Source organism: Dermochelys coriacea, chromosome 11 (assembly GCF_009764565.3).
Source record: "Dermochelys coriacea isolate rDerCor1 chromosome 11, rDerCor1.pri.v4, whole genome shotgun sequence".
Classification (NCBI taxonomy): Eukaryota; Metazoa; Chordata; order Testudines; family Dermochelyidae; genus Dermochelys; species Dermochelys coriacea.
Window position 1 is genome coordinate 69,560,233 of NC_050078.2, and position 26,283 is coordinate 69,586,515.

Below are 26,283 nucleotides of genomic sequence, written 5' to 3' on the forward strand. Positions count from 1 at the left end.
CGTCATAACTCCACTGAAATCAATTCACACCAGCAAGGAGTCGGCCCCATTCCGCTTAAAACTCTGTTATTTAAACAAAAACAAATTCATTCCACGTCACTGTACCATGGGTGCAAAAATTACCTTTTCCAAACTTAGAATTTTGTTGAGCATGTTTATTCTGGAACTCAAGTTGGACGGTGATGAAATATCCTCCAAGGTGCTTTTCAGGTTAGCTATTGAATCCGATAATGCTGTAATAATGAGAATTTTCAAACACTATACTTAATGTAATGTCCTGACACAAATAAGCCCATAACTCTTAACCTCTTGAGTAAACCACCTCATGCAATAGCACAACTAGCAACGCTACATCTTTGCTTGTGTGATTAGTAATAGTGCAGGGTGGAAAACAGTTTTCCCATTGCACAAAAATTGTAGAGGTTTTAAAACATTTCTCCTCCCAGATTGGGACAAAAAGTAATAATCTTGACATTGGTTATGAACCGAATTTTTTTTTTAAATCAGGTTTGCTCACTCTCAAAACATTTCATTTTGATCATTTCAGAATGTTTTGTTTTGATTTTGACCATTACACATCATTTTTACAACAATTAACTCAAATTTTAAAACAAAAATTAATTTCAAACTAAAAAAGCTGAACTTTTTTTCAAAAATGTCGAAACAAAACATGTCAACAGTCTCATTCCTTTTTTTTCCCCCAAAAAAATTTTCAACTTGAAAAACTGGTCGAAACCAACCCATTTCTATAAAAAGTTCTGGTTTGAACATTGACATTTTCTCATGAAAACTATTTCCCAAAAAGCTCTAGTCACTACTCCATCTTCAAGGACGTATGTCAATATCAAATATTTAAGGGATTTATCTGATCTAATGAAATCCTAAAGGTCACATTTTCCTTTTGTAACCTTTTAAAACTCATCCATTTGAATGTTTCATTGGGTCTTCACATTCACTTTCATGCTGGGTCTTCAGTCTTGCAGCCATCACACTTGGTAGAGTCATCTTACAAGGTCTTACAGGGTAATGAAGGTCAGGCTGGGCCTGTGGTTGGATGGGACATCTCTAAGGAACACCAAAGCACTGCAAGAAGTGATCTCAGTGATTCACCGGGTGGCACTGTCTATTATCCTACTTGAGGTACACTGCACATCCTCAACTGTAAATGTAAATCAGCTTGGCTGCACTGAAGTCAACATTCTAAGAACTATTTGTATTAGAGCTATTGATTAATCGCAGTTAATCATGCAATTAACTCAAAAAATTAATCGTGATTAAAAAAATTAACTGCGATTAATCACAGTTTTAATCATGCTGTTAAACAGTAGAATACCAATTAAAATTTATTAAACATTTTGTATGTTTTTCTACATTTTCATATATATTGTATTCTGCGTTGTAATTGAAATCAAAATGTATATTATTTTTATTACAAATATTTTCACTGTACAAATGATAAACAAAAGAAATAATATTTTTCAATTCACCTCATACAAGGACTGTAGTGCAATCTCTTTTTTGTGAAAGTGAAACTTACAAATGTAGATTTTTTTTGGTTAGATAACTGTACTCAAAAGCAAAACAATGTAAAACTTCAGAGCCTACAAGTCCACTCAATCCTACTTCTTTAGCCAATTGCTAAGACAAACAAGTTTGTTTACATTTACAGGAGATAATGCTGCCCTGTTCTTATTTACAATGTCACCAGAAGTGAGAACAGGCATTTGTATGGCACTTTTGTAGCCATCATTGCAAGGTATTTACGTGCCAAATATGCTAAATACTGGTATGCACTTTCATGCTTTGGCCACCATTCCAGAGGACATGCTTCCATGCTGATGATGCTCATTAAAAAAAATGTGTTAATTAAATTTGTGACTGAACTCTTTTGGGGGAGAATTGTATGTCCCCTGCTTGGTTTTACCCACATACTGCCATATATTTCATGTTATATCAGCCTTGGATGATGATCCAGCAAATATTGTTCATTTTAAGAACACTTTTACTGCAGATCTGACAAAACGCAAAGGAGGTACCAACGTGAGATTTCTAAAGATAGCTACAGCACTCAACCCAAGATTTAAGGATCTGAAGTACCTTCCAATATCTGGGAGGGATGAGGTGTGGTTTTAAAAGAGCAACACTCCAATGTGGAAACTACAGAACCTGAACCACCAGAAAAGAAAATCAACCTTCTGCTGGTGGCATCTGACTCAGATAATGAAAATGAACATGCGTCGGTCCACACTGCTTTGGATTGTTATCGAGCAGAACCCATCATCAGCATGGACACATGTCCCCTGGAATGGTGGTAGAAGCATGAAGGGACATATGAATCTTTAGTGCATCTGGCACGTAAATATCTTGTGATGCCGGCTACAACAGGGCCATGAGAATTCCTGTTCTCACTTTCAGATGGCATTGTAAACAAGAAGCAGACAGCATTATCTTCTGCAAATGTAAACAAACTTGTTTGTCTGAGCAATTGGCTGAACAAGAAGTAGGACTGAGTGGACTTGTAGGGTCTAAAGTTTTACATTGTTTTCTTTTTGAATGCAGTTATTTTTTATACATAATTCTACATTTGAAAGTTCAACTTTCATGATAAAGAGATTGCACTACACTACTTCTATAAGGTGAATTGAAAAATACTATTTCTTTTGGTTTTTTACAGTGCAAATACTTGTAATCAAAAAATAAATATAAAGTGAGAACTGTACACTTTGTATTCTGTGTCATAATTGAAATCAATATATTTAAAAATGTAGAAAACATGCAAAATATTTAAATAAATGGTATTCTGTTATTAACAGTGCGATTAATCACAATTAATTTTTTTACTCGCTTGACAGCCCTAATTTGTATACATTCACGTGTTTGCAACTATATAGTTCAATAAAATCAATGCAGTTATGCCAGTTTATATCTGACCTGTAATCTTTTGATTTAGATGTAAAACTTAAGCCTTCCTGACCACCTCTGGTCATTATGAATACGTAATAGATATTACAGAATGTGAATTGTGAATTCAAATTGAATTGAGAGCTCCTTGGAACAGAGATGTCCATCTTGAATGTTTGGGAAACTCATAGCACATACTGTATAATAATAATTATGACTATTTATACTTGAAACCTAAGATATACAGTACTCCTTCAGTGAAAGAGAAACTTGTGACCAATGAAAACATCTCAAAGATTAAATATTCACATTGCCACAAATGAGCTACAGGGAAATGATTATTCACAGAAATTATCCGCTGAAGAATTTTGAATAAGAAATTTGCAAAAATCATAGTCAGTTTGTGAATGAGTTCTGAACAGGGAAAAAGGCAATATTAGTTACATGCATTTTTATTTATGAAATATTTGGATGGCCCTAGTGGGCATCAAAGATCTCATGGCATTCCTTAGAAGAAAACCCTACTGTTCTGGCCATATTCCAACACCAGATTCAGCTCTAGGAGGGCCTAACCTCTGATCCCTATGGGGTTAAGAAATTTTTGAAAATTTTGTAAAGACATTTATTTGTGATTATTCCCACGAGTTTAAAATAATAGCACTACTACACTCAAGCGGCCATAGAGAACATATCAATCATTTCAACAGCACTCTTCTAGGAATTGCATCTCTGTCAGGAGAGCTTTAAAAGATGAACCTTTAAAAGATTAGACCTTTCCATGCAGCACACTGAGAGCTCTCTAAACACTAACAGAATTGAATAATATACCTCGTGAAGTGTTCCTGCTTTTTGGAACCTCAACACTCTGTGGTGATGGATGGATGGCCTTCCCCAGGTTAGATGACCTTTTCTGCTTTCTGCTATAAAGAAAGAGATAAGACCTGTAACTCCACATACGATTGCTTAAAACTGAACTTACGCTAAACTAGAGATGGTCTCAGGTTAAAGCTGGAGCTGACTTTCAGGGCTGGCTGGATGAGGGGTTTTGGTTCATGCTACACTGAAGTTTGCGCTGAAGTTCTGGTTCAGTACCATTGACTCCAGTGGCAGGCCCAGATACTGAATAAAAAGAGAAGGCCAAATTCACCCCTTATGTAGCCCCACTGACTACATTTGAGTTACATCTGGCATTAATTTGGTCCAATGTCTATCTAATTTCCTGTATTTGAATGAAGGGCTAAACATAATCACGCCAGATTCTGTCCTTTGCCCAAGGGACAAAGCTCGGCACAAGACTGGAATGGGACACCAAGGAGTTGATTGTGTTTCCCTGATTTTACAGTTGCCCAGGCTCTACTGCAAGTTAAAGCAACCAAGGGGCTAGTCTAAATTAAGACAACAGGCTGTACTCACTAAGGCACTGTACTCCTCTTGAGAATCATCATAGGGTACCAGAGCTCTACCTCCATCCTGTGAATCATCTCCTAAACTGGAGGTGGGAGTGAGGAGAGAAGGGTGTTGGCATGGGAAACAGTTTCACTTCACTGAGGGAAATCTCAGCTGGCTAGCAGCAGCCAGATGACATTCAATTGTTCCGGAAGTGAGATGGAACTGAAGTTGAGAAACTGGCTTATTTACTGTGTTTGGAGCAATAGAAATGAACAGTTCAGAGGTAAGTTAGCAAAATGACAAGTTTAACCAAGCTCCATAATAGGAGACAAATTCTTAGTTTTCTCAATGTGACTCCCCTAAAATCCTCCACAAAAATGTCTGGTGGCAACACATCCAGCCAGTGAAACAACAAGATAGAAGTGTTACATAATCAAAACAAATTCCCATTGGCTGATCCTATCCTAGAGACATGACTGAAATCAGACGAAGGTTTTTAACCATCAGAGGAGTGAAGTTTTGGAATAGCCTTCCAAGGGAAGCAGTGGGGGCAAAAGATCTATCTGGGCTTAAGATTCTACTCGATAAGTTTATGGAGGAGATGGTATGATGGGATAATGGGATTTTGGTAAGTAATTGATCTTTAAATATTCAGGGTAAATAGGCCAAATCCCCTGAGATGGGATATTAGATGGATGGGATCTGAGTTACTATAGAAAATTCTTTCCTGGGTATCTGGCTGGTGAATCTTGCCCATATGCTCAGGGTTTAGCTGATTGCCATATTTGGGGTCGGGAAGGAATTTTCCTCCAGGGCAGATTGGAAGAGGCCCTGGAGGTTTTTCGCCTTCCTCTGTAGCATGGGGCATGGTTGACTTGAGGGAGGCTTCTCTGCTCCTTGAAGTCTTTGAACCATGATTTAAGGACTTCAATAGCTCAGACATGGGTGAGGTTTTTCATAGGAGTGGGTGGGTGAGATTCTGTGGCCTGTGCTGTGCAGGAGGTCGGACTAGATGATCAGAATGGTCCCTTCTGACCTTAGTATCTATGAATCTATGACCTCCGGGTGTTGTTTTGCTCTAGGTAACCCTTTTGCTGATATCACATACCCTACAGTTTTCAGTTAGGCTTTCACAGCCTGTAAAATTGGATAAATTAAGCATCTAATCAATGAGCATGCAGAAGTGCATACACAAAAATGTGAGCACACACAAATACATTTGTTTTATATTGTACAAAGCAATGTATAAACATTACCAGTGACAGGGAAGCTGATTAACAATCCAAATGACTGGGGGGAGGAGGGAGGAGTGCTACTATTTGGCAAAAATATTTTGGTTTTCAGTTGCCAAATTATTATTATTATTTTTTAAATCAGTTTTTGAGTTTTCAGATTTTTTCTCCACATTTGTCAAAATTTTCTGCTGGGAAAATAAAACCTTATCTAGCCCTCTTTACACAAAACAATAAAAGACAAATTAGTAGGAATGGCAACAATTGAAACAACTTTGGGCCTGAGAGTTATAATTTCTTGATCCCTAATTAACCACCTTCTTTAAGAAGCACAAAGAAAATGATGACTGCCAAAACAGCGAGGGCAGCCTGGTCTACTGGATCGATCAGTGGGCCGGGAATCAAGAGACCAGGCCTCTATTCGTTGCTCTGCTACTCATCTGCTAGGGGACCTCAGGCAAGTCCAGCCCTTGGTCTATTTAGCAGAGCTGTGAGGAGAAAGGGAATTCAGTTTCATGCAGGATTTCAATATTTTCAGATTTGGTTTCATTCCCATTTGGAAAGAAACCCCAAAATTTTGAAATTCTAGGTGAAAGGGAATGGAGCTCCGCTTCTGGGGCAGTTCCCCTGGTGGTCTGCCCCAGAGCTCCCCTGGGAATTGCAGATCCCAAGACTTCCTGGGTCTTGGCTCCCTATCGGACAACTTGATAAATGCACAAAGAGTTGGGAGCCCTGAGAACCCCACTCTACAGCTGCCCGCCAGGAAAACTGCAGAGGATTTGAGAAGTCAAAGAGCTTCAGCGCTCGGGTTCCTAGTGCTTCCAGGTTCTTAGTTGTCAAAGAGCTGGGCAGGTGAGAAAATGAGGCAGGTTTCAGAAACCTGGCAGGCAGGATTCCATCAGAGCCCTGCCTAGGTTCCATCACAACTTCAACAAAATCAACCCGTCTCTATGAAATGTTCCATCAGAGCTTTTCTGACCAGCTCTACTACCTAGGTAGCAAACTTTTTAGTGCAAGAACTGTCACTTAGGGTACGTCTGCAGTGCTCTGCCCATTTCCCAAAACAGGAGTGCAAGCGCAAGCAGGACAAGTTCTTCAAATGGGTCCTCATCCATATTGCTGGCTCTGGCTGCCGGGAGCGTGCAGACCCAAAAGATGGCTCAGCTGGATATGTTGACAGGCTGAGATGGTTTCTGGCCAGTGCCACGGAATGGACAGTCAAGTTTTCCCACAGTGCACCACGAACAAAGGGCTACAGCTGGGGAGTGCACTAAGAAACCTGGGATAGGCTGGTCCGGCTCTGGCCTGTGAAGGGCAGTGGGGATGTGTGATCACGGGTGTGAGATCAGGGTTCAGAAATTCTAATCTCAGAGTCACTATCAGTGTGAACACTCAAGCGCAGGCTTAGAAGCACCAAGCCTGATGACTTGAGTCCCACAGACCCAGGCTTACCCTGCAGTATAGACACACCCTTACAGTGTGTTCGTATAATGCTGAGCAAAATGGTTCCCAGCTCTTGGTTGGGGCCTCTAGACACTAGTTCAGTAGACATGATAGTAGTCACTCTAACACAAGGTTCCCAGTGTCACCCCAGAGGTACTGGGCCAGATCATCATGTGTGTAAGTCAGCAAAGTTCTGCTGATTTCAATGGAATGAAGGATCATCTACACCAGCTGAGTATCTGGCCCACCCACCTCGGGTGATAGATCATCGTTCCGAGCTAGGAGAATTGATTTACCAAGAGCATCTTTTAGAGCTCAAAGTAGGGCAAGGGTTCTCAATCTTTTCTTTCTGAAGCCCCCTCAACATGCTATAAAAACTCCATGGCTCAGCTGTGCCTCAACAACTGGTTTTCTGCATATAAAAGCCAGGACTGGCATTAGGGGGTAGGAAGCAGGGCAATTGTCCAGGGCCCCACGTCACAGGGGGCACCACAAAGTTAAGTTGCTCAGGCTTCGGCTTCATCTCCGGGTGATGGGGCTTGGGGCCCTCGGCTGCAGTCCTGCACGGCAGGGCTTTGGCTTTCTGCCCTGGCCCCTAGCGAGTCTAATGCCAGCCATGCTTGGTGGATCCCCTGAAACCTGCCCGTGGCCTAGCAGGGGGCCCCAGTTGAGAACTGCTGCTTTAGGGAATATTGACAAAAGATGAGTGCACAGAGGTCCTGCTCGTAAAATCTTAACCCATGCAGTGGGGATCTACGCCACCCCTGTATTTCTCTGGCAACCTTACTTCAGCTCTCGTGTGTGTGCATTGAGTGTTGGAAGATTTTCTTGTCGTGGAAAGCATCAGGGAATTATAATGTTGGTGCCAGCTCCTTCTATAATTATTTTAATAGAAACATTTTTAAAGTGCCCAGTGGGCAATTTGCCCATTCTTACACAGGTTTCTAAAGCATTGTAGTGCCTAGAACTGGTCTACCACTCACTGAGAGCAATGCACAGCAATTGTATGCATGCCTGTCCCCATACGTCACTGAATGGCTGGCTCCATAACCCAATAACAACAAAGCAGTTTCATATTCCCTTACCGTCTGAGAGGGGAGTTGCCAGGAAGTCTTGGTAACAGATCTTCTGGTGTGTATGGTGTGTCCTTGCACTTGGCATCTGAATCACAGAGCACGGTTTGTAGGAATGGGAAAAAACCAGCACTGGGGAGGTTCCGAGGAGCTAGATAACCTGGAAAAAAAAATTTTTTTAAATCTAATTCCTGTGACATGGTGTTTTCTTCATTTGAATCTATAATGTTTTTCTAAGTTCAGGAGCTTTGGCTTGATTCTCATTTGGTACTTGTGAAGGACATTTCTGCCTCCGTTAAGGCTCCTTTAGCCTGCCACAACCATGACAAGGGGCCTTAGTGTAAATGGGAACCAGTGTTCCTTATTTTTACTAAGGTTTTTGTCAATACACACACAATACAAGCTTTTGAGAAATAGGAAAAAAGATGAATATATAAAAGATAAGAAAAGCCATAGAACTGTGATGGCTAGTTCCTGTTTTTGAAAGGCAGGACTTAGCTTCAGCATAAGGGCTAAACATCCATACTCACAGGGTGGATCTTCAGGGTTTGGGACACCTGCTTTGCAGGACCACTGGCTTCTGTATCCAGTCGCCAGTGAAGTAATGACTTCATTGTGGCTTTTGCTACAAGTTTTATAGATAGGGCAGTGCAGGAGCAGATCTGGAACCAGATGGCTTCCCCTAGTGTGCTGGCTCGTCTGTGCTGATCTAGGCACAAAGGGGGATGGAGCTACCAATGCCTGTCCATTGGCCTCAACATGTTTGGGAAAGGCAGTATCAGCCTCACAGTGGCTGCATTCCCCCCCCTCTCCCACATCCTGTGTTCAGTGATCCATGATCCATATAGCCAGCCCAGGGGAGTGAGTGGGAGCCTTTATGTCCCCTTCCTCCCTTGTGCAAGCCCATAGCCAGGGCCAGAATTGAGCTTAAGGATATTGCAACAAAACACCCGTGGCTGGCCCGAGTCAGCCGGCTCAGGCTCACAGGGCTCGAGCTGTGGGGCTGTAAATCTGTCGTGTAGATGTTTGGGGTTGGGCTGGGTCCTGGGACCCCGTGAGGCAGAAAGGCCCCAGAGCCAGGCTTCAGCCCAAGCCTGAACATCTACACTGACATTTATAGCCCCATAGGCCCAAGCCTGCTGACCCAGGCCAGCCTCGGGTGTTTTACTGCAGTGTAGTCATATCCAAAGACTCAGATCCTCAATGGCATTTAACGGAGTCTACGTGATTAGAGAGGCCAGCATTTTAAATACAGTTTGCCCTGCCCTGCCCTTTGCCAGCCAACACGGCTCATTAAAAACCCTTATTTTCAGTGATGGCACCTCTAGTAAATCCTGAAGCTCTTTCATTTAATCACAGCATATAAGAAGAGATGCACAAGTAATAAAAAACATCTGGCAAAGAAGGCTGCTCTTATTTCTTATACAGAAATGAGTCAGCCACCTGGAAACTCTGTGTGGCCTGTAGTGGCAATTGATTAGCTTGCCCTTTAACCTCAACAGACGACCAGTCACACCTTTTCCTGATCTGCTCACCACTTTCTCTCCATCTCTTTTATGGGCCTCAGCATTAGACCTATTAAGTGTATTAGCAGTCAGCAATGCCTGCAAAGCTGAAACGACAGCCTGAAAGGTTCCAATGGTAACATCAGTGTTAGCAACATAGCAAACACTTGGAACATACAGCTTTGAGTCAATGGGATAAATACATTTAAATCCAGGGAATCTAAAGAGAACATTTTCCTTGAATTCCAGGACCCAGGTTTTCATCTGCAAGGGTAACCCTCTGGGCAGTGTGTGTTACAGGACCCTGCTGTGACAATCCACAGAGGATACATTGTGCTGCCCCGACCTATAGAGCCTGTGCCCTTTAGCTCAAGCTGTAGTGGCTCGTGCATTTAGTTCTACAGGTTCCCAGGTCAATCCACAGCGTTTCAGCCATGATGGTGACTGGCACACCAGCACCCAGAGAGGCTGGTGCCTTCATATCAATGTGCCAAAGGCACCAGCTGTGGGCTGTATTCCACCCACTTTATGCCATTGCTGGTGGCTACGACAAACAGATCCTTGTTGCAACTGCCCTGGATCCAGCCGCTTGTTTTTCCTGATGTGTGCCATTGCTGATCTGGTCCCTTAAAGGCACAGTCCAGTACCCCTGTACCTTGGTGTAGAAATGGGGAGAGGACAGCAAAGGTGCCTTGAAGCTGTTTTTGCGCCTCCTTGACTTGCAGCCCCTCCCCAGGTAAGTTACAGCAGCCACAAGGCTAGGGGTAACTAAGGACTGTACTGCGGCCCAGAACAGCTGGAATGTGATGTGTAGTTGCCATGTCTACTCATTCCCCCAGCTCGCCTCTAGCAGGTCTTCTATGCTGGAGCTGCAAGGGTCGGTAACAGAGAGCTGTCCTTGCAGCTCTCTGCCACCCAGAGAACCCCTGGCACTGGGGGCATTCCCTGCCATCTTTACAGTCTCTTTATGCCAGTGGAGCGTGTTACTGGGCAAGCAGGACAAGTTCTTCAAATGGTGCCTCATCTATCTCTGACCACTCCTGGTCTCTCTGAGAGCACCCCTCTAGCTGTCATCTTTCTCAGGATGGAATCATGCCATTCTCCCATTCTTAGACCAGGCCACCATCCCCTGTGATTAACCGCAATTCCCAGCAGACCTGGCTTCTGTTCAGTACCCACAGTCCATTTCCTTCTGGGGCAATGACCATGGTAACCAATGGCCTTCTTAAGGGCAAGTATTATTTATTTGAGACAAAAGCATTTCAGAGAAAACAGATCTTAAAACAACAAACAAACTATATGTGGGGAGCAGGGAACCGAGATGGGGCAGCCAGGGCAGGAGTTGTAACTCACAGAACCCCTTGCTTTGTGGAGGAAACAATGTAAAGCAGCGGCATCCCTTTATTGTCACTGAAAGCGTGCGGCAACACGTCCAAGAAAACGCCTGCCCTAATCTTTCCCCCGCTGCGATGAGGGCAGTTTACAGCAGCATCTTCGTGTCCAAGTGGATTCACCCATCCTGACAATGTGGTTCAGAAGCCAGAGTCTGATCTTTTTAATAAGACATCCAATGACACTCTGCCTTTGCTAGCAAAGAAACGCAGCGCATTCACACCCCTCTCAGGCAGAACCATGTTCCCTCTCTAAAACTGCTTTAGGCTTCTTAATTCTTTACTAACTCTTAAAGAAAAGTACATATATCCCAACCAAACAAAACTCACAGCACAATGAGATGCAGACCTACGCCTGGATCCATCTGGGTAGGCGTCCACACCCACGGAGAGACATAGTAGGCCACATCTGCAGCTGCTGTAAATCAGCATAGCTCAATTATAGAGCTGATTGGGCACTGGAATGCCAGTTCCCCAGGAAATTCCAACATTTTGACAGTTGTTTGAGTTCCAAATTGGAACAAAAAGTCAAAAAATTTGAAATGCCCTGCAGAATGGAAATTCCAAAAGAAAAAATTGATTTGGAACCATCAAAAGGTTTCATTTTGATTGAATGAAAACACTTTGCTTTGATTATGCTGAAACATTATCGATTAAATTATCAATTATATATAAAACATTAAAATTAATATTTGAATAGGATATAAAAGTTTAATCAAAATATCTTGAAACAACAAAGTCTAAAAATAAACTTTTCTACCATATCAAAATGAAATGTTTTAACGTTATTAAAATGGTTCATTTTGACACTTTTCCACGTTAAAGTCTGTTAAAATCAATATGTTCCCATGAAATGTTTCGGTTTTGACAAAACTGCATTTTCTGAGGAAAACTGTTCCATCGAAAATTTTTCAACCCTTCTACTAGACTAAAGCGACTAAAGTTACACGGATTTGCACCAGATTTGGTCTGCTGATTTCATTGGAGCTTCCCATGAGCACAGGAGTCCTCTTGCAGGCTTGGGGCCCAGAGGAATACAACCATGATCCCTGAGATGCAAACATGACATGCTTAACAATATTCATGCGAGAATGTTCATTGAAGTCTATGAGACTGCTCATCTGAGGGAAGGTAAGCAAGCACTTAAGTGTTTGTAGGATCAGGGCCATCATTACCAACACCAGGCAAAGGAAATCAAACTTACATATCTTGCATTTTCTACTTTAAGCTTCCAGAGGTTTGTCTCTTTTACTTATTAATTTTTGTACAGGAAAAACCAGCACAGGAGCATGAGATAATGGTAAATGCTAATGACAAACATAGAGCCAGAGGCTCAGTTGGTTGTAAACCCACAGAGAGAGGCTGATTTACACCAGCTGAGGATCTGGCATGTAATCTATTGATCAATACACTTTTCTACCTTTTCCTTATTCTCTTTGATTGGCCATTCTCCAACCCTGGTTAAAATGCAGTCTTGGCATAAGAATATGCAACTCCTATTTGGCAGTTATGCCAATTTATACCAGGACTGAATCTGCTCTGCTGCCTTACTCATTGGCTTCCTCCTACTGCTGTCCTTAATTAATTTCATCTTACGTGTCTACATACATATTTCTGACTTTTAGTGCTTCACTTTTCCACTTCACGGTCTCTGTATTCATCTGCTACCTTGCAGCATCTGCCAACGTTTATATTCTGTACTACAAGATGGATGGAGTCTAAATGGTTACTTCTCAGGCCTTAAAAATGTTTGCTCCTAGCCATTTAAGAATATTTCCCCCCTAGTCATTCTTTATTTGTTTCAGGCAACTTTTATGACCTTCCGCCCTCTCTCCCTCCCTCACAAAACTACCACTTTCTTGGGGTAAGAAACTTCTCTTACTCTCAACTTTGCCATATCAGGCCATCATATTATAAACCTTATCAAGTCCTCCCATGCTCCATATATAAAACACATGGACTCCACAGAATACTCAGCCTGTCAAATAGTGCATTAAACGTATTTGTGGATAAATTTGTTCATTAAAAAGCACTGTGTTTAATCTGAATGGTGTTTTGTCATTCGGAACTCATTAGATGTCTATTGTCATTTATAAAGTAGTTACTAAAATTTTACAAAATGTGTAGTAAAAATATTTACATGAAAATTGACCTTGTTGGACTTTTCCACACAAAATGTTTAAATCTGCTGTGCATGCCATCTTCTCCCTTCCCCCAGACACCATTTCCTCTCTCACTCTGTGTTCCCATCCCCATCACGTCCCTCCCTTATGCTGGCAAGGAACTGTGACTTTATTTCCTGGCCCAATCATATGGCCATGGTCAGGAAGATAAAGATCAAGACCCCTGTCTCATGATACATGACTCCAGTGGCTAATGTTACACCCTTTGTGAAAAACATCAACTCCGTGCCTCCAGCCCAGTGCTGCTTGGTGAAGCTCCAGAATTTGTTGTTCCCAGCTTCAGATAAACCACACCCCAATCTGACATTAAGTCAGTTCATAACTTGGCGGTTACATTCACATCAGCCATTATTTGCTGTTGTAGCCTCTCTAAGCTCTCTCAGTGTTTCATATGCACTGTCACTGGTTGGGTCAGGTTGCTGGTAATACACACTCCACCATATTTTCACAAGCACAGATTCTACCTCATGTTCCTCCATTGAGAAATATTCATTTGATACAGGCTAGGGCTACTTCTAGATATATAGTTGCACTCTTGGCTCTGCACCCTAAACCACCTCTTCTATTTAGTTTATAATCAGGAATTGGGGTAACCCATTTAATAATTCTCATCTCGCCCTCTTCTCAAATTACCAATTATATTCAAGTCTTATTGAGAATTTGTGCCAGGGCATGTCATGAGGTGATAAAAGGGGGCTAGGAAGTGAGGAGAGGTTAGAAACCACTAACCTAATACCGGTGGTTCCAGCGAGTCCATTTTTGCTTATTTGCCTTCTCATGGACTATATAAGAATATGTTAGCGTTTAATTCAGACTGCTGCATTATGTGCTTCATCTTAAACTACTGAATTATTCCTCCTTGTTCAACTTCTTCCTTCCCCCTGCCAGGACTGTGGTTACTGTCTGATTGCTTTTTAATGGATATATAGTTCCAGTGGTACTTCTGCCATCTTCCTTAGAAGATTTCATTGTGTGACCTGAAAGCTGCTCAGAACTTCCTAGTCTTTCCCCAAGTCCATGTTTATTTCTTTAATTGGTGACTAAAACTTAATTGTGAAGAATAATTTGACAAAACTCTGTACAGAATGCAACTATTAACCTCCGAGCCTGGCATCCGACTGTTTATTAGACTGCAATTGGCAAAGCTAAAGAAAAAATTGAAGTTTTGTTCAAATATTTGCCCATCCATGTGGATGCTTCTCCCAACCTTATCCAGGGAATCCTGACATGTTGGATCTACAGAAACAAGATTAATCTGCTTCCAGCTGGGCTGGACATTGTACAAGAACAGCTTCTCTAATTTTATTTTGGCACTTCCACATCCAGCTGAAACCCAGAAATGCAGAACAGTGGGAGAAGTGAAATATAATGAAAGAAAAGTAGAATATCCAAAAAAAGATTTGGTGTGAGGTTTTCAATGGTAGTTGAATGGCATCAAAATCCTTATTTTATCTGAATCTATACACCCATTTCTAGTATCAACTAGGTAGCATCAACTGATCCAGATGAGTCAAGATCTGAACCTTCCCAAATTAAAGGCAATTATTCAGCTAAAAGCACCAGTATGAATATGAGGTTTCAATTTACTCCATTATAAGCACGAGGGCCAGACACTAAATAAGATCCAGAATTTCCTAAAGTTTGGGGTTTTCAGATCCAGGGCCTTGGAGCAGGCCTCTCACAGGCTGAATGAGAAAATACTGAAGTGCACAAAAATGGAAAGAAAGTTAAATGAACTCCTTCAATCCTTAGAAAATATCTGAATATCACTCTGGATAGAAGACTGAGGTTGTTCCTATTTTACCAAATCTCATTTGCTTATCCCTCCTTTATTTACCAGTACATTGAGTGATGAGGCATTACCCCCATACTATCAACATGGGGTAAATAGTCTTGTTAAAATATTGACCAGTTCTGCCCTAGCAACAACTATGTGGCCTTTAAGGACAACTGACATGAGAGCCATTGGCATCTCTCCAAAATGTAGCTCTTACACCAAATATACATATTAAAAAAATCAAACAACTTCAGAATTATCTGCTGAATGACCCAATAACTGACTGGTCCATCCCTAGCTTTATGAATCTGGTAATAAGATATTACCCATGAATACAGGGAAAAGGATCTCATTAAAAATGTTTACCAGCTGGTCTCTGCTGCCAGCAGTTTAGTGTATTGTGACATATTGACAACAAAGTTGTTGGCATCTCTCCAGAAGTCAAGACTGAACTTGGCCCAGGAGAAACAAGCAGGCGTCACCTACTGATAAAAGTTTTACCATTGACTTCAATGGGAGCAGAGTGAGGTCGGTGCCGACTGCTTTTAGAAATCCCATTCTAACTAAGGCTTTTCCCCTTCATTTTCACAGCCACGATATCAGTGCCATCCATGGCCAGCTGGCTCCCACTTGGTTTTCTGCCTAAGCACAGTCTGCTGGTAGCCTCATACCAACCATTCGTTGTGGTGATTTCAATCCAGTGCCTAATGGGCAGGTCTCCACATAGCAACAGTCACCGTCACCACCAATACTAACTGGCAGTCTGTCCCACAGAGAGGCCAGGGCTCAGCTCTATCGGCCGTCCCTGCATGACAGTTTTGTATCAGCCAAGAGAGAAGGAAACCTCAATGAGCCCTGAACTAACTCTCTAAAAATGTGATGGGGTTGCCATATTCTTTAGTGGGAGAATGAGCTAGAATAGTCTGAAAACTCAAAACAAGTTTTCTAAACTATAGATTCCAATTCTCAGGTTCGGTTGAACTGTGCTTGGCAAGGGAACCAGGGCAGGGAGCAAAGGAGGCCTTAAAGAAGCAATCTAGCCAGCTGATCCTGAGGCAGACTATCCTTTGGTGCAATTTATAGCCACCTGGGCTGCTTAGGTAGCAGTTATTGACTTGTCTGCATGCTGTCCTTCAGGATGCTTGTGATCTGGTTTGCCCTGGCACAAAGGTTCTTCCCTCCTGTGTCACAAGAAGTTTTTTTAAAGTATCGTTTGTTAAAAGAAAAACTTCAAAATGATCAAAAATGTAACCTTTTATCAAAGCTTTCCAATAGAGAAGAGAACATGCAGCACTGCAGCTCCTGACAGCAAGGCCCCGACCCAGGAAAGCATTCAAGCATGTGCTTAATTTTAAACACGTTTAGTCCTATTGCCTTCAGTGGGATTACTCATGAGCTTAACGTTAAACACAGGATCATGCCCTTAGTGTCTGGAAATGCATCTTACAAGCTAATTTAGGGATCATGAGTGAAATCCTGACTCATTGAAATCAGCAGCAAAACTTCCATTGACTTCAGTGGGGCAGGATTTCACCCCATGAATGATGCTGAATTGGAAGTGCAGGTTTCCCCTGTACCACCCATGAAGTCAATGGGAGTTGACGATGCTCAGCACCTTGCAGGATCCATTCTATTCGTGTTCAGATATGATTCATAGATTCATAGATACTAAGGTCAGAAGGGACCATTCTGATCATCTAGTCCGACCTCCTGCACAGCGCAGGCCACAGAATCTCACCCACCCACTCCTATGAAAAACCTCACCCATGTCTGAGCTATTGAAGTCCTTAAATCATGGTTCAAAGACTTCAAGGAGCAGAGAAGCCTCCCTCCAGTCAACCATGCCCCATGCTACAGAGGAAGGCGAAAAAACCTCCAGGGCCTCTCCAATCTGCCCTGGAGGAAAATTCCTTCCCGACCCCAAATATGGCAATCAGCTAAACCCTGAGCATATGGGCAAGATTCACCAGCCAGATACCCAGGAAAGAATTTTCTATAGTAACTCAGATCCCATCCATCTAATATCCCATCTCAGGGGATTTGGCCTATTTACCCTGAATATTTAAAGATCAATTACTTACCAAAATCCCATTATCCCATCATACCATCTCCTCCATAAACTTATCAAGTAGAATCTTAAAACCAGATCGATCTTTTGCCCCCACTGCTTCCCTTGGAAGGTTATTCCAAAACTTCACTCCTCTGATGGTTAAAAACCTTTGTCTGATTTCAAGTCTAAACTTCCTGGTGGCCAGTTTATACCCATTTGTTCTTGTGTACACATTGGTGCTGAGCTTAAATAATTCCTCTCCCTCTCCTGTATTTATCCCTCTGATATATTTATAGAGAGCAATCATATCTCCCCTCAACCTTCTCTTAGTTAGGCTAAACAAGCCAAGCTCCTTAAGTCTCCTTTCATAAGACAAGTTTTCCATTCCTCGAATCATCCTAGTAGCCCTTCTCTGTACCTGCTCCAGTTTGATCATCCTCTCTGTAGTACCTGAGTGCTTTCCAGATGCGCCTTTGTGACTCGCATCTGTCACCTGGGGTTCTTTCTTTCTCTCTTCCTAGCCCCAGAGTGAAACTATTCAGGGCTTTTTAAATGTCTATTATTTAAAAAATGTAATATATGTATCTGTCTGCTTCTGTTACACAAGTAGGACCCTATGTAAATCCTGGCTCACGTGCCACAGGCAAATTGTACAACCTCTACTTTTAAACAGAGGTGTGGCATTTTCCAGTATTAATCTGAATAATCATTATCTCATGCCTTATTATCTCCCTCTTGAGTTACTAACTGAGAGCCCAATCCTGCAAGCAGTACTCCCCTCTGAGGCCAATGGGAGTTCCACACTCGGTGGGCTTTCAGGGTCCACCCAACCAGTTCTTGCTCATGGGTAGCACAGCCCTCCTGCTTTGTACATTACAATAAAATGTGTCTGGCCAGAGCTTAGACTCAAGACTGGCTTTCAGCACAAGGATCATCTTTCTCTCTGCACTAGACCCTACCCCCGAGATTACAAGTGTCAAAACCAGGGATATGCTGGATGATGGAAAGTGGGCAAAGACTTCATGGGCAGGGAGGAGAGCATTCTTCATGGAGGGCCCCCAGATGAGGAACCCTTTCAGGGCAGAAATGAGGTACACTCCTGTCACATTAAGAGCACACAGTGCATGGTTCTGCTCTGTGCACAGATCTTTCCTTGGCGAAGCAGGCTGTGAATCAACCCAGTGACATCTCCTTTGTAAACTGTGTCGAGCACGATTCCTCAGAAAGTCCATGTCACTGGAAGAGCGGAGCTTATGGTCTAACTGGAGAGCGATGTACTTGCACTTGGCATTACAGTGATGGCTGCATTGTAATTGGGCAGCTAAGTAAGAATATCAAACAGTTGTTTGAATCTGGTTGTTGTTTTCAAGACATCATGCACTGAATAGAAGATGGGGATCAGTCTCCTAGGGAGAGCATATACTGAGAATAGAAAGATGTGAGGGGGCAACTGAAAGGAAAGGAAAGGAGTAGAATAAAAAGATGGAGGAGAGGGATAGGAAGGTGTAGGGCAAGTGCCAGTCAGGGTTAGTAGTTTAATTTATGTTCCTCGGCAGACTGAGTGGCTTGAGCCCTTAGGGATAGATTCTATCTTGTATATGTTCCCATGACCTGTAAAACCATCTGGATTGCCTGGGTGGCGCTGCGTGATGTTTTTTCCATAGTTACTGTACCAACTAGTTAATTTTTCCACTCCAAGAGTGAATATTTTACTAGGCATAGCAAATAATGTACCTGACCCATTTCAGCTCTTTTTCTGTTCCTGAATTATCTGTGAACAACATATTATTATTACAATGTGTACTGTTGTTGCAGCTAGAGGCATCAGTCTGTGCTATGCACTGTACAGATATGCAATAAAAAGATACTCCCTACCCCAAAAACCTCACAATCTATTTATTCATTATTGAACATTAGTCACTGAATTATTCCAGATTTGTCGATTGCATATGAGCCTGTCCTATGGAGAATTTAATATTAAGATTTGAGCTGTGTTAGTCTTGACTGGACATAGTTGCAGATCTCATGGTACTTTTATGTTCTTAAACTGAGGTTTTCCGTGAGAATCTTTAAGCATACAAAAGTCGGTGTCTGAGAAACTCATTCTATCTCTCTGCAGCTTATTCTCTTTCCTGACTGTGCTAGTTACAAGTAATAATCTGTCCATCACTATGAGATTGTAAACAATTCCTTACCTATGCTTAGTGACTGCATCCTTAAAAATATGCATTACAACTGGTCAGGAAGCACGGAGTGCTGTAGCCCTGCCCCTGACACTTCTCTCCTATTCCCTGTCCTACTCCCACCATGCACCCTACATCACGACTTGCAAGGGGGTCCTTAGTAGGCAGACTTATGGCTGTTTCTGTGGTGGCTGCACCAGGGAAATCCTGCTTTGGCCAGATACAGGGCTTTTAGGGCCCTTTACAGTGCTACAGTCCTTTTCCATGCTGTAACAGGGCCACAGTAGGGAGGAGGATTTCACCCCATATTTTCAAGTGTTCCTCTGCAACTACAAAAGCTAAAAACCTACTTTTTTTACAAAAATGAAAGCTGAGCATGTGGTCACATGACTCCCAGAGGTGAGGCTTTACAACAAAAGAGCAAATATTGCTCATCATATGATAAAATCCCAAGAGTTGGCAACACTGGTTATGTGCAAACCAAATGGAATACATTTAAGACCAGATCTTCAGCTGGCATAAAGAATCAGATCTCTTTCACCCATTTACACCAGCTAAGGGTATGGGCCCAGATCCATAGAAGTATTTAGGCTCCTAACTTCTGATTACAGTGGAAGTTAGAAGCCTAAATACCCTTATGGATCTCAGCACGGGCTGTTAGCTTTGTACTTACTTTCTTTGCTGAATAGAATATCAGAGCTGGAAGGGACCTCAGGAGGTCATCTAGTCCAACCCCCTGCTCAAAGCAGGACCAATCCCCACTTTTTGCCCCAGATCCCTACATGGCCCCCTCAAGGATTGAACTCACAACCCTGGGTTTAGCAGGCCGATTGTCTCATACTGCCCTCTCTCACTTCGTTTATCTAGGGGGTTATATTGCCCCCCATTACAATAGTATCTGAGCAAATCTCAGTGGGGAATATGTGTAAACCCACTTTCTAACTATGAAGGTAATATGAAAGACCTGTAAATAAAAATAACTTCAGAAAAGCAGACATTTTGTATGCAGCATTCTGTACCTAAGGAAATTTCAGCTGGAAACTATTAAGTACTATTAACTACTAAGAATTGTACATGTAAAGGAACCAAATACTTAGTAATACGTCCATCACTGAAATGGGAACTAAATCCCAAAGATATAGAAATGTTCCAGTTACTTACAGTTTGGTTGTGGTTCTGGAGGGAATTTGATTCGGACAATAGCCAGGATTATAAAAACAATCAAAGGCCAGGAAATTAAGGTGAACGACCAAAGCTATAAAACAGTAATAAAGGCATATTTGTTATATTGGTTGTATTGGTGAGCACCAGAACTTGGTTAGAAAGTACAAGTACCAATATGTATGTATCATAAATAGTATGCTGTAAATAGTGGTTGTCTTGTTTTGAGAGGCAATGTCACTTTGGGCTTGTCTTCACTAGGAGCTAAATTGGCGCTGCTGCAATCGATGCAGCGGAATCGATTTAGCAGGTCTAGTGAAGACACACTCAATCGATGGAGAGCACTCTTCCATCGATTTCTGTACTCCACCTCAACGAGAAGCCGAAGCAATGTCAGTGGGAGAGCGTCTCCCGTCAACATAGCATAGTGTGGACCCCGCGGTAAGTAGATCTAAGCTACGTCGAATGTACTACTAATGTAACTCAAATTGCATAGCTTAGATTAACCAGCAGCTGTAGTGAAGACAAGCCCTTAGTAGCTAGAACAGGGATACGGAAAAGTAGGGTTCTACTCCCATCTCTGCTGCTGGGTGAGCTTGGGCAAATCACTTCGCTGCTCTGAGCCTCCCCATTTGTAAAGTGGAGATGAGGATAGTGACCTCCAAGTGCTTTGACATCTAATGATGATAAAAACTGGGTATTACTATTATATGTACACTATTAAAAACCATGTAGTATTTATAAGGGCAATAGAATTGCAAAATGACCTTAAGGTGATTCACTTGGAAATACCGAAACACAGGAAGGTTCATCTCTTAGATGGAGATAATGTTATACACCTTGAGATAGTGCTAGATAATAGTAATGGCAGGAGTGTTAAAGTTCCTGGGATGGTGGTTATTATGCCAGAAGTCAAAGCATGAGAGGATTGTTTTACTGTCAGTTGTGCTCAAAGCCGACCCATTTTAAACATATTTTTCAACAATATTCATAATTTTTAAAAAAAGATATTATCCACACAGTTTTCTAAAAGGTGATGAAATGTTCTCTTTACTGAAAACCCAGAGTTAGGCCCATTGCCTAGGAGCCTGATTCATCTCTGAGATAAACCATCAGAGGGAGGATGGATCAGAGGAACTCCAGCAAGGCCAATGGGGCTCATGTGGACTTGTGCCCGTGTAACTGACAACAGAGCTGATTTCTAGGAGTGGGACAGAGAGTCTTTGCATTGTCCAATGGGGGAACAACTCCACCAAACCAGATACAGGAAAATGTTCCTTCCCATTCAGCGGCTATTTGCACAGTTTCAGCTTTCAGCAACATTTGAGCCTTTACAGACAACTGATTTACATGCCTTTTTATCTCTGTGCTATTTAGAACATCAACATGTCACTGAAAATAGTACCTTTATCATTCTTTTATATTATTACCCACTTTCTCCTCCTCCCTTGCAATCAAATCTCTGATGCATGTTGTTTAATTAAGAATACCTTGTGCATGTACACACACACACACAGTATTCCTAATGTAAACTCCTGCAACATAATTGCAGGCCAGGGTGTTAGGAGCAGCACTAGAATCAATGATAGACGAATAAACACTGCTGCTTATGAGGAGGCTAGGAAGATCTGCAGGGCTGCTGAGTGCACTATGGGAGGAAATGCATTCTGAGTTTCTCTCTAAAGACAAGTCCTTGTTCCTTAGAGTTTGGGCCAAAATGGCCCCATGTTCACCATCCTCGAGAAGTCTCCCCTTAACAGCGCTCTTTTGACAGAATTAGATTTAGCTGCAGACATAAGAACATCCATATTGGGTCAGACCAAAAGTCCATCTAGCCCAGTATCCTGTCTTCCGACAGTGGCCAATGCCAAGTTTCCCAGAAGGAAAGAACAGAACCGGCAACCATCAAGTGATCCATCTGCTATCGCTCATTCCCAGCTTCTGACAAACAGAGGCTAGAGACACCATCCCTGCCCATCCTGGCTAATAGCCATTGATGGACCTATCCTCCATGAATGTATCTAGTTCTTTTTTGAACCCTGTTATAATCTTGGCCTTCACAACATCCTCTGGCAAAGAGTTCCACAGGTTTAATGTGCATTGTGTGAAGAAATACTTCCCCTTGTTTATTTTAAACTTGCTGCCTATTAATTTCATTTGGTGACCCCTAGCTCTTGTGTTCTGAGAACACTTCCGTATTCACTTTCTCCACACCTGTCATGATTTTAGAGACCTCAATCATATCCTCCCTTAGGTGTCTCTTTTCCAAGCTGAAAAGCCCCAAGCTTATTAATCTCATCTCATATGGAAGCTGTTCCAGACCCCTAATCATTTTGTTGCCCTTTTCTGTACCTTGCACTCTGCCCACCTGGAGCTAGCGGCAGGATCAGTTCAGACAGTGAAAATACCAGATATGGCCATGTTATGATATAGCCATGTTCCTGCATCAGGTCCTGCCAGCATGGACCTCTGGACCCCTGTAGAGCCCCATTGACTTCCGTGGAACTCCACCTGTGTGTCCAGGGTCCATACTGGTGGATCCCGATGCAGGATCAGAGCCTTTGACTTCAGCTGATGCAAAAATACAAGTTTTCACTTCCAGCCCCTCCTCCTCTCTCTACACCTGTCACTTGCTCCCAAAGGCTTTAAAAACTACCGAACTCCCCTTCCCTCCATTCCATTGCCTCATTCTTTCTCCTAACCCCTCCAGCAGCTTCATTTTCATACTCACAGGCTGCCTTTTGACGCTCAGCCAGTTTTTCCACAGCAGGATCCGCAAGTGCTGAAAGAGTGAAGCCATCCTTGGGAGAGCCCAAGCAAAAGCAGACAAGCCGCTTCCTCTCTCTCCCCTCAGACTCAGAAAGCAAAAATTTATGCTCTGACCCAACCAGATTTGCTGCGTCCAGCATACAAGCCCCTTCCTCCTCCCCACAGCATAGCTTCGGAGCAGCTACCTCAGCCACTCGTAGCTGCTGTATTCTCAGTAAATCTAGCTCCCTTCTCCCCTGCAATAGCTCCTAGCAAATGCAACAGGTTATTCTTCTAATGGTGAGGAGACAGACGCAGCAGCCTGTAGTGGCTTGTGTTAATTATAATATCCAGTCTCTCTTAACTGTGCTTTGTTCAGTCCCTGAGTGATAAAATGGGTGGCATTCCAAGATGTGTCTGCTGAAGTTGCTACATGCCTCAATGAAACTACCTATCTGCCCACACATAGCACCTGAGGAAGAGGTGTCATAAAAAATTCATGAGTAGGCTGCTTCCCAGGCCCGTATGACAGATCATATTTCTCTGCCCTCCTTTAATACACACACGATGACTGGGAGTCAAAAACAGCAGCCGCAATATGTGCATTCTCTGCTTAGCTAAAGTCAAATTAGCTGTATATACATGGGGGTTTTCTATTGAATCTAAACTTAATGGAAATTATGATAAGAATGTTAAGGATGGAAAAATACATCCATTGCCTGTAAAATTCAACCACCATGGACTGATCCAAAGGCCCAGATTTCTAACTTGGGCTTCCTTCCTGTAGGTTCAATCATGCAATCTTCACTCAGGCCAAACTCTCATTGAACTCCATGTGACAGATGCAATGTAATGGGAATTTTGCTGCAGGATTGAGCCTTTTGTGAGGTTAATTCAGATCATGGTGTTATTTAAACATCATTTTTTTGTTGGTGAATTTTCCTGCTCGTAGCTAGCTATCTAGGAAAATTAGACAGATAGCTAGATAGATAGAAAAGTACACTAGACAGCACAGTGGAAAGCATCACCTCATACAACACATCTAGCATGTATGAACAACTATGAATTGTGGAACCGATATGTAAGTCACTACTTGATGAGCTAATGGAATAGCTCAACAGCTCAGCCAGGTGGGAGGATCTGAGCAGCTCTGATTCTATGAAAAAGAGGGCAACTGCACACACATATACATGGGTACCTTGCCTGGTAAGGCTGAGTTCATTCTCAAATAGCTACGACTCAATCCCATAGTCAGGAGTTGGGAGAACAGCAGTGCAGTTAAACAGTGAGTGGGATTTATCTATTATAGTCTAAGGCCACTACTAAAGAAAAGTTGAGAGTAAAATCTTTGACCTGAAATCATTCTTACTATAAAATCTTGAGGATTTTCAGATAAAATGGGACACACACATACCCTCTCACTCAATCAAAACCATAACCTAATCAGGGAGGTTTGGAAATAAAGTTGAGCCATAATCAAAATCAGTTATCTGAATTCTCTTAAAGTGTGGGGCTTGGGATACCATGGGAGCTGGATTTGAAATACTCCTTGTTTTAGTTCTGCAAAGTCTATATGTCAAGCAAGTCTATGTAAACCAAGACCACATCCAATTTTGCTCATCTCCACGTTTACATATAAGTCACTACGATTGTTAGCGACCTGAATAAATTTGGATTTGGGAATAGGACCCATCTATCTATTGACATTTTTATACTACACCGATCACCACATGAGCTGGATACCTCACACAGTGTTCATAAACATGAAAGTCCCTTCTTACCAAAACCACAGGCTTCTAGCTCTTGAATTAAAAGATAGTCTTCCATATCTGTTACATTAGAAGTATGAGAGAGTTTGTCTCTTTTAGTGGTGGAAGACACAAAATTTCAAATTTCCAAGAGTTCAAAAGCTTGTTTCTTTCACTAGTTCAATAAAAGATATTACCTAATCCACCTTGTCTCTCTCATATCCTGGGACCAACATGGCTAAAAGAATACTGCAAGCACATTAAAGTATGACATCTATCTATCTTTCTAGTCAGCCACTAATCAGCTGTACAGTTCCAAACTGATACACACTCAGAGCTATGATGCAGTATTGTGGGAACTTCTAAGCAGTCAGGAAGTTTCATAAATTCACAGATTCTAAGGCTGGAAAGGACCACTGTGAGCATCTAGTCTGTTCTCCTGTATAGCACAGGCCAGAGAACTGCCCCAAAATAATTCTTTGAGCAGATCTTTTAGAAAAACATCCAATCTTGATTTAAAAATTGTCATTGATGGAGAATCCACCATGACCCTTGGTAAATTGTTCCAATGGTTAATTATTTCCACTGTCACTCATCATGGTGATGAGTGCTGTAGAAATGCATGGGTAAATAAGTAGATTAGACTGGATTTAGCTCCAGGAGTGGGTTGTTTCCTTGCTAAGAGAGAAATGAATTGACACAGGATATTTAATCCTAATCTGTATTGCTTTAAAATGTGTACACTTCTGGTGATAAATATTAGATATACCACCTTATAAAAGCACATCTTATAATGCACAAGGCCAGAAATCCAGCAAGCAACACTGTGTCAACTTCCAGTTAGATGGTTTGTGTGTCTAGTTGCTGTAAGATTCTGCTTGTTTATTCCTTGTTATATACAGGTGTCATTCGGTATCACTCATGCCCCCACTTCCCCTCAGCTGGTCTTGGTGCCAATCAAAACTACCTCCAGGCTGCGGCTAATCTGGACCTGCCCCTTCCCAAGAGGAAGCCAATTTTCAGCCAAATCTTTCCACTTCAAAGAGGACTCTTCCCTGAGATAATGAGTACTACAGACTCCATATCAGGTGCGACAATGCGATAACAATTGTCTAAATTCCAGCCTTTACTGTATTTAAGCATGGAGTGCTCTCCCCGGTCAGTAGAGCACTACGCTGATCACAGCTTTATTCCACACTATGGCTATACTAAGTAGAAATAATAATATCTGCAGCATCCATACGCCAAGAGACATCTCCTAACTCAACTGACTGCGCCCTTGGAAAATCAATGGTTTTTTTTTTTCATTTCCCCTCCTAAAAACGGTTGTGTTGTGTCACTAGTGCAGGATGCTGGTTACATCTCCGAAAAACAAAACCAAAAAAATACCTGCCAGCCACGCTCAGAGCCTGAGGCTCTGAGATTTGCTGCCCCAGGGTTGTTTTCCCCCCACAGTGCAGATGTGCCCCTTTATTCTACTCCTCATGGAGCTGCAAGAA

General features: G+C 42.2%; 1 protein-coding gene across 1 annotated transcript in view; it reads right to left on the bottom strand.

The window, feature by feature from the left end:
• Positions 1-23,088, bottom strand: part of ABCA12 (ATP binding cassette subfamily A member 12) — a 129,294-nt gene extending 106,206 nt beyond the window's left edge. The window contains exons 1-5 of the mRNA XM_038421754.2: positions 23,020-23,088; positions 20,289-20,382; positions 8,051-8,198; positions 3,730-3,821; positions 124-233 (exon numbers count right to left, since the gene is read on the bottom strand). Of these exons, the coding sequence (XP_038277682.2) occupies positions 124-233; positions 3,730-3,821; positions 8,051-8,198; positions 20,289-20,382; positions 23,020-23,088 (513 nt within the window). The remainder of the gene's footprint in view (positions 1-123; positions 234-3,729; positions 3,822-8,050; positions 8,199-20,288; positions 20,383-23,019) is intronic.
• Between the last annotated feature and the right edge of the window lie 3,195 nt (positions 23,089-26,283).